The sequence below is a fragment of the Taurulus bubalis genome (assembly GCF_910589615.1).
Source record: "Taurulus bubalis genome assembly, chromosome: 6".
In the NCBI taxonomy this organism is placed as follows: domain Eukaryota; kingdom Metazoa; phylum Chordata; class Actinopteri; order Perciformes; family Cottidae; genus Taurulus; species Taurulus bubalis.
This window is the reverse complement of record NC_136594.1, coordinates 5,289,450-5,299,449: the sequence shown is the minus strand read 5'-3', so window position 1 is coordinate 5,299,449 and position 10,000 is coordinate 5,289,450. Positions and strand designations below refer to the sequence as shown.

At 40.9% G+C, this 10,000-nt stretch overlaps 1 protein-coding gene across 1 annotated transcript in view; it reads right to left on the bottom strand.

Moving 5' to 3' along the window:
• The window catches only part of kcnh1b (potassium voltage-gated channel, subfamily H (eag-related), member 1b), a gene marked incomplete at both ends in the record, with an annotated part of 46,603 nt that overhangs the window by 8,507 nt on the left and 28,096 nt on the right, over positions 1-10,000 (bottom strand). Inside the window, 2 exons of the mRNA XM_079220097.1 lie at positions 6,358-6,610; positions 7,118-7,317. Coding sequence (XP_079076223.1) covers positions 6,358-6,610; positions 7,118-7,317 — 453 coding nt within the window. The remainder of the gene's footprint in view (positions 1-6,357; positions 6,611-7,117; positions 7,318-10,000) is intronic.

The window sequence follows — 10,000 nt, the reverse complement described above, 5'->3', positions numbered from 1 at the left end:
AGGACACACAGACATGTCACCTTTACCTGATGACACACAGACATGTCACCTTTACCTGATGACACACAGACATGTCACCTTTACCTGATGACACACACAGACAGACATGTCACCTTTACCTGAGGACACACAGACATGTCACCTTTACCTGATGACACACACAGACAGACATGTCACCTTTACCTGAGGACACACACAGACAGACATGTCACCTTTACCTGAGGACACACAGACATGTCACCTTTACCTGATGACACACACAGACAGACATGTCACCTTTACCTGATGACACACAGACATGTCACCTTTACCTGATGACACACACAGACAGACATGTCACCTTTACCTGAGGACACACACAGACAGACATGTCACCTTTACCTGAGGACACACAGACATGTCACCTTTACCTGAGGACACACACAGACAGACATGTCACCTTTACCTGAGGACACACAGACATGTCACCTTTACCTGATGACACACACAGACAGACATGTCACCTTTACCTGATGACACACACAGACAGACATGTCACCTTTACCTGAGGACACACACAGACAGACATGTCACCTTTACCTGATGACACACAGACATGTCACCTTTACCTGATGACACACACAGACAGACATGTCACCTTTACCTGAGGACACACACAGACAGACATGTCACCTTTTCCTGAGGACACACAGACATGTCACCTTTACCTGATGACACACACAGACAGACATGTCACCTTTACCTGAGGACACACACAGACAGACATGTCACCTTTACCTGATGACACACAGACAGACATGTCACCTTTACCTGATGACACACACACAGACATGTCACCTTTACCTGAGGACACACAGACAGACATGTCACCTTTACCTGAGGACACACAGACACAGACATGTCACCTTTACCTGATGACACACAGACAGACATGTCACCTTTACCTGATGACACACACACAGACATGTCACCTGTACCTGATGACACACAGACAGACATGTCACCTGTACCTGATGACACACAGACATGTCACCTTTACCTGATGACACACACACAGACATGTCACCTTTACCTGATGACACACAGACAGACATGTCACCTTTACCTGATGACACACACACAGACATGTCACCTTTACCTGAGGACACACAGACAGACATGTCACCTTTACCTGATGACAGACAGACATGTCACCTTTACCTGATGACACACAGACAGACATGTCACCTTTACCTGATGACAGACAGACAGACATGTCACCTTTACCTGATGACACACAGACAGACATGTCACCTTTACCTGATGACACACACACAGACATGTCACCTTTACCTGATGACAGACAGACATGTCACCTTTACCTGATGACACACACACAGACATGTCACCTTTACCTGATGATAGACAGACATGTCACCTTTACCTGATGACACACACACAGACATGTCACCTTTACCTGATGACACACACACAGACATGTCACCTTTACCTGAGGACACACACACAGACATGTCACCTTTACCTGAGGACACACACACAGACATGTCACCTTTACCTGATGACACACATACAGACATGTCACCTTTACCTGATGACACACAGACAGACATGTCACCTTTACCTGATGACACACAGACATGTCACCTTTACCTGATGACACACAGTCAGACATGTCACCTTTACCTGAGGACACACACACAGACATGTCACCTTTACCTGATGACACACAGACAGACATGTCACCTTTACCTGATGACACACAGACATGTCACCTTTACCTGAGGACACACACACAGACATGTCACCTTTACCTGATGACACACAGACAGACATGTCACCTTTACCTGATGACACACAGACATGTCACCTTTACCTGATGACACACAGACAGACATGTCACCTTTACCTGATGACACACAGACAGACAGGTTATGGATCGTCTCACCACCGCAACATTTTAACAACAGATCTGAGGCATCAAATATCATCCATATGAACCTTTAGCCGATTAATATGGCTATATATATATATATATATATATAAAATGATATTATATTGTATATAATTATAAATAAATAATTGTATATAAATATATAATTATATATAAATAATTGTATATAAATATATCATTATATATCAATAAATTGTATATATATAATTATAAAAATAAATATACAAATATGATTGTATATAAAGATATATAATTATATAAATAAATATATGTATATAAATATATATATATAATTATATATACATACATTGTATATAAATATATATAATTATATATACATACATTGTATATAAATATATATTTATATAAATAAATAAATGTATATAAATATATATAATTATATATAAATAAATAATTGTATATACATATATATAATTATATACAATGAAACTTCTATATACCACATTTTTTATTAGAAACCGGTGAATTAAAGTGTTAAGAGACTTTCTGAAGTGTATCTTTACGGTAGATAACAACATTTAACATCTAATATTAAAAGTCAAATCAACGTGTTTCCTCTGGGAAACATGTGACTCTTTTTTCAGTGCAGCTGAAACCTTTTCTCTTCTCCGCGCACCTTGGATAACAGAAACCCTCTGCTCTGCTTCTACATCCGTTTCTGTTGGAACAGATTTGTCTTGTTTCCACGTTGAAACATCAGACTGATTTCACAGTTTTGTCTTCCACAGACTGCAAACCTACGTCTCCACTGGCGAATAAACGGCTCACCGACGACACGTCAGAGGGTCACAATGACGGACGCCGCCATTACTGACACAGCAGAGCGCTGAAACACACGTCCGTCAGGAGTGCAGAGGAGCTTTGATGCAGCTGCTATAACCAAACTAAACCTGAAAAGAGGAAGCGAAGCACTTTAAATAGTTCCTAATGTGATGTGAAAGTAGAGGCTCAGAGCGTTTCTGCACAGAAGGTCTAAATATTTATCCAGAGAGGAACTGAAGGCGATTTGTCTGCTGATAAAACCTCTCTTCTGCGAATTATCTGGAAGTAAAAGCAGACGTTTTAAAAAGGACAGAAACAAGTGGCTGAGAGGCCGTCTGTCTCACTTCCTGTCAGCAGCTCAGTCTCAGCTGAGCTTCAGTCTCTCCCAAATAATTTAGATTCTCTCCATTCAATCAATACTACACATCGCTCCTTGTTGCTTGTGTGTTTGTGTCTGGTTTCAAACGTTAACCAAACAAGCAGGGAACACAATAAGAGTTAATTATGCAATGATGATATGAATGCAGGACTGTGACTAACGATTATTCCATTATTCATTAGTCTACCCATTATTTTCTCATTTTAAATCGATTAATATCAGTTATTATAGGTTTTTGAATTAGTTTGTCTCCAGTCAACACTTCTAAACCCAAAGATATTCAGTTTATTGTCACATAAGACAAATAAGAAAAATCAGAAAATCCAGCAGCAGAAGAAGAAATCAGAGGATGTTTTGCAACTCTGGCGAGTACAAGAGAATCTTTCAGAAAGCTAGAAAACAGATCATGCTTCTAAGGCGAACTTTCGTTGACTTTTTCTGGGGTTAATCCCGGGTCTGAGGTCCGCGTGACGCGGGTCGAGTGCAGCTTCAATAACCCGCTTTACGGCCGATGGGAAGAACCGCGAGTCACCACAAAGTCACAAGCTTGGTGATGGAAACCACCACGAAGAAAAGGAAGCGCAGCTGCAACGAAGACTGGGAAACTACGAAGCGACGCAACACATATTTGTCATTTTGAAGTGGAGGGGTGCAAAAAATAAATGTTTATTTGTTTTTATTTAGATAGACATTATATAATCTTTTAAACGGCCTCTCTGTATTTGGTACCATGTCTCACATTGTCACACAAACATCCTCTTTGTCCCACATTTAGTTTGTTGGCATCTGGTCAACTTAAGTTGTGTATTTCCATTAAATGTTACTTTCTATTCTACTCCCCTTCATATCAAAAGGTAAATATTGTAGCTATAAAATAGAATCAGCTAATAAATGATGATGTGGAGTCGATCATTTAAATGATTTCATCTACATTTTTGAGGGGGTCCAATTAAAAATGATAAAAACACATACAGACAAAAACAACATTATATAACATCCACTGCAAATACCCAGATCCCCCCCAGCTGAGTGCTGTTGTCCAAAACAATGACTACGACCCGGATGACGAATCAATGACATCAGCATGAAGTGCTATTAAAGGATTGTACTGATCGTAAAAGTTAAAATTGTGATTTGGGATTTTGGGCAGTACAACAATAAATTGAATTGACTTGAATTGAATTAAAAGCAATAACAGGTTGGTTTAAGACGATTATTTCTATCAAAAGGAGCTTTTTTTTATTGTAATGACCTGTGCATGACTTCTTCTAAAAATCAGGCAACAAAGAAAAAAGGGATATCGCGTATGTCTGCAGCGACCTGTCAATCACAGTAAGCCCCGCCCTAAAGCATACTCCTCTTTATGGTCTATTTGACTCTAAATGACCATAATTTACTAAATGAACATCATGCTGTATTGAAGAAGACTTGAAACTAGAGATTGAGACATAAACTCATGTTTACAATGTTTACTGAGGGAATAAATCAAGAGAGAAGTAGAGTCATTTATATAGACTTCTATACAACCAGAGGAGTCGCCCCTTGGTGGTCAGGAGAGAGAATGCAAGTTTTTCAGACAGTTTTGCATTGGTTTCACTCGGCAGAATTGGAGGTTGCCGCCTGGTTTGAGCTCACCATACGTGGCATGCTAGTTTAGCTCGTTGTACTAAAAGCCAAGTACGTTTTCTTAACCCTCTCGTCCAAATATGGTCACTTCTGGCACCAAAAAAAACAAGATGGCAAAGGTTAAAATGCCAAACATTGACTTTGTCCATTTCCTATATACAATCTGCGTCAGTGCCCTTTAAGCTGATGTGCTCATGTTAGCTGATCAAAATGCAAAACTCTAGGCTAATGTTAGCTTGTTAGCTCTGGCGAGAACTCAATCATTTCTTTAAAACTGAAATATGGATGAAAAGGATCAGGAGGTGATTAGGTTTCTTTCATCCAAGTTGTTGACATTTAAAAAACAGACCGACAACGAGACGTCATCAGAGCCTCGCAGATGTTTTATGGAAAGAGAAAGCCGAGTCTCTGACGGCAGATTGTGTAGCGTACGTATCAAGGAGCAGTTAGAGAGCTCAAAGTGTTTAGTGAAACACGCCGGCTGAGTTGCATAATGACTCCGACAGCTGTTCGTTGAACCGAGCGCCGCCTCGACAGCTTCCTCCATCATCTCTCATTTTGTTTGTTTCTCTCCCTAAAAAAAAAAACAGGCAGCATATTTTGGCAAGAAAGGAAAACACTTCATGCATAAAACCGATGCTTTGCTAATGAGAGCCCCGGAGCATGATTCCTCGGCACGCTGACAGAAATAGCAAAACATTTTTTTTTTTTTTTTGATGAAGTCTTTTGTTTTTTTTGTTTCTCTGTGCGGCAGGTGACTCTGAAGGTTTTTTCCTCCGGAGTCAGGTGGCAGCAAAAAACAGTTTCAATTCTGCATCTCACTTCCAGACGGAAATTCATTTTGATCCAGCTGAGGGAGGGGAAGTGTCGATGGACGAGTCTGACTGGCAGAAGTGGACCAAGTTTCTGACAGGAAGTCTCTTATTTTTAGTGAAGACACCTTCACTGACATCGTGGCCGACAGACGATTAGACTTCAAACCTTCTGTTGGATGTTTGAAAGTGTTCTTCAGGCTGTCCTGCATTTCAAATTTTACACATTCAAACATGTTTTACTACTTTGCGAGATTGAGCAGCAGGAATTTGGTTGTCACCGTTGAAAAATCTGTATTGATTTTTAATTACATTTTTGATTTTCTATACAATAATATATTTTTTTAATATGGTTTTCTAATGTTTGTATGTCTTATTCTGTGGTTTCAGCTCATCCAGTTTGAGAATTTGCTCGTTTTCTCCATTTCATCTGGTTGTAAAAGCACTTGGATGAATACTTTGGAACCTAAAAAGGAACATTTGATAAATGCGCTCCTTATGAAAGTGTTTAAACATTAATCTATAATGAAAATAATTAACTTCTTGAGCCCTGCTGATGCATGGAGAATATCTGCTACGACTCATAATCATTAGATCATTAGACGGCGTCATGGACTGAGACAGGACCGATCATTGTAGAGCCGAACCCCAAAAAGAAATTAACATTAATGCTCACGCTAATTAAGACACAGAGAGAAATTTCATGAAAGTTAAACTTTTTCCAGGACATTGAACTGTACCTGACGACGGTTTTACCAGTTTTATTGTGGAGTTCTGACATTTTCAGGGGTTTCAACCGAACTCACCTAAAATGGCCACCACCTCGTCGTCCTGGATGACCTCCAGTGACCCCGACACCACGAAGCAGAGGCTGTCGATGCTCTCTCCGGCGTGGAAGATGAGGTCGCCCGGCGCGCTGTGGACGGTCTGGAACTCCATGGCGAGAGCTCGCAGGCAGCCGTCGCTGGCCAGCCGAAACGCCGGGTGTTCCTTGAACACCTTCCTGTTGAGGTGGACGCAGATATCCGCTCGCATGTCCTTTGGACAAATCTGCAGCACCTGCAGACAAAAAGGGGTCAAACTGAGGTCAAACTGAAGTCTAACTAAATCAAACCGAGGTCTGACAGAGATATGGGTTCATGTCACACTGAGGTCACACTAAGGTCACACTAAGGTCTAAGTAAATCAAACCAAGGACCAATCAAGGTCACAGTCAGGTGAAAGTGAGAATAAACTGAGGTCACACTGAGGTCAAACTGAAGATAAACTCAGAATGAACTGATGTCACAGTGAGAATAAACTGAGGTCTAACTAAAGTCAAACCAAGGGCCAACCAAGGTCAAAGTGAGGTCAAATTTAGGTCACGCTGAGGCCAAACTGAAGTCAATCTGAAATCCCACTGAGATCAAACTTAGGTCACACAGAAGTCTAATTAGAGACAAACCAAGGTCTAAGTAAAAGTCCAACTGAGGTCAAACCGAGGTCAAACTGGGAGAAAGCTCACCAAACGCAGTGAGACGGTGACGTCACGCCTGTGGAGGAACCGAACAGGTGAGGAGGCGTTACCTTGTCGGTGTCGATGCCTCTGGACATGGACCAGGTGGACACGATGTAGTCCATCACCCTCTCGCTGAGGCCTTTGGGGACCTGGTAGAGTTTGAGGAAGTCTCTCACGCTGTTGAGCATCTCGTGGTAGCGGTTGGTGTTGGCGTACATCTGCTGGAAGATGGTGGTGACGTTACCGAAGATGGTCGCGTACAGCAGCGCTGGAAACAAGAAGCAAAAGAACATTTAGTTGTTGTAGCTGCACAGGACATATAAAGACTATTTTACCAAGTATACATCCAAAGTGATCCCATTTGACTTGCTATTAATCTGCAATATATTTTGCTGAACTAAAACAAGTCACATTTAGGAATGCTGAGGAACATTTAATTATGAAGGACTCATTAGGCATCTATTTTTCATGCCCAGTGAAGGTCTGTTTTGCATTTTCAATGACCTGTAGTGACAGTGTGCACTCGTTTGAACCCGTTAGAGGACCAACTGCTGCTCTTTATAAAGTTCATCAAACACATTAAATCTAAAAACAGGGAGTGGAAACTAGGAAGTGCATTTATGCCGACTGTAGTTGTTTCACATTTTGTTCAATAACATTCTCTATTTAGTATTCTGAATATATATTAACAGTGTTTGAAGATCCCAAACACAAAATCAATCACATCATTTAAAACCAAGTAAATGTCCAACCCTGTTAAAAAATGTAACTTGTACATAACTAAAGTATCAAGGAAACATTTACATTGAACATATCACCAAAACGTTAATCAAACTTTAAGGAATTAATCCTCTCAATCGTAAAATCCTTCTTAATAAACTCCAGCCTCCAGGTTTTGATGACGTTGCCCTCAGTTGGTTGCAGGCTGATGTCACAGGAAACTCTTGTGCGATGCTGCTGAGTCGTGCTTCCATGTGAGCCAGACAAATCTGCCAGCTCATGTTTTATTCTCTCTGGCAGATGCCCCTCTCCGCTTTGGACAGTTTTCAAGCGCCAATCACAACAGATTATCTAACATGGAGCGTTTTTGAGACAAAAAACAACAACCAAGATGGCTGCATCTGATGTTGACCCGCTAACGCGTCAGTATTAAACAAACTACGGTCAGATGCACTTCTCAAGAAAGTGTGTTTGTGGTACTTTCATCTTTGCAGGCTTTACATTTTTCCGTCATTCAGACGTTTTTTTCCCTGTCCCGCCCTAATGTGATGTGACCGGTGATACTGTGCCGTGATTGGCCATCTACGCGTATCTGGTCACTCAGCGCTACGTCACATGGTGGTAACCTGCTGATAATGCAGTGATGGAGGGCCACAGGGGTCCATTTGTCCATCACTGAACAGTAAAAAACATTCTTCCTAATCAGGACTTCCATGTGCATTATTATGCAGATGATACAGTTGTATACGCCTCAGACTTTGACTCATCTACATCTTCCAATCATCACTTATTTATCATGGACAACATCAACCAGTATTTAAAAAAACTGCACTCCTGCAGCTCTTTTTGACCCAACATTTAACAAGGGTTTATGTTTATTATTAAAGGATCATCATGATTCAGATATTTAAAAAAAAATCTATGCTGTTAAAGCTGCCAAACGAACTTGCATCTCTTCTTTCATTCAATTCACAATCCCACAGCTCTTTGACCTTTAAATGTCGATGTAGAGATAAAGTGGCAGAACTATAGTTTCAGGTATTATGCACGATTTAAATGAAATTACCTTCAAATCTATTATTTATATACCATTACTGGCGCAAACAACAACATTCCTCCACTCATGCAACATCTAAGGGCTTTGAGCGTTAAATATTTGTGACTAATGCAGCATCCAAGTTGAAACGCTGCCAAAATTTGAATGGATTCCAAGATATTTGTATTGCCGGTCTTTGATTTCCACTCCTATTCTTCCTACGGCATCAGCTTGTGGTGCAACAGTGATCACTGTCAGTGCAGCAGGCCACTGAAAAAATAAATAGTTTTGTGGACAAAACTAACATTATTGATGCTTGAATGCCTTCAGCCCTCAAATACTTCGGCATTTCCCAGAGTCTCAGTCTGAGATGTGTCTCTGTGTCTATCGACAGATTAACTGTTGGTGTTTCAGCTCATCGATACAAACTCTCTGACTCAGCTCCCCTCCCTCACAGCCGTCAGCAACACCTGAACGTGTCAGAATCACAACACAGGACTCCCTGTGACCTTCACGAAGGTCACTGTCCGGTCTCAGCACAAGAGGAGGTGGCGCCGGGTAACCAGAGGCGGCTCGAGGACCAGAGCCGGGTCCGAAGGTTCACCTGAGAGGCTGCCCGCTGAGAGCCGAGGTGTTTGTGTTATTTTTTTCATCTTACTGGGCAATAGATAGGGACACAAAGATCCTCCTCACATCCAAACAACACTTATATTTACTGACGTGTATCAAATACAAACAAGCAAACAGCACACACACTAATGATAGCCTTTAAAAACAGGGCGCGAAAATCCCGCTGTGCCTATTATCAGACAAAAAACAACAACATATTATCTCCGGAACCACATCATTGTTTAACTTCATTTAAATTGCTACAATACTGCAGCCCTTGTGAGAAGATACATCTGGTGTCAAACATAATTAAAGTAACCGTTAAGTTTAAGTACGTAAACACGAACCGAACGACACCGTTTTTTAACTGAAACTCCTTTGAACACCCACATGCTGTGTTTTATTATGATTTTTGTTGCAGATTCTGATTCTTTAGGTCCTACTCTTTCCAAAAAGGTGTCTTATTAGTATGTGGGCTGTTGTTAGGGCACCATAATACAGTTTGAAAAGCTCTGTGACATTTTTGAGGAGGCATTTTTGGGAAATCTTGCTCATATCGTGCTGGATGTTCATAGATCAAAATATC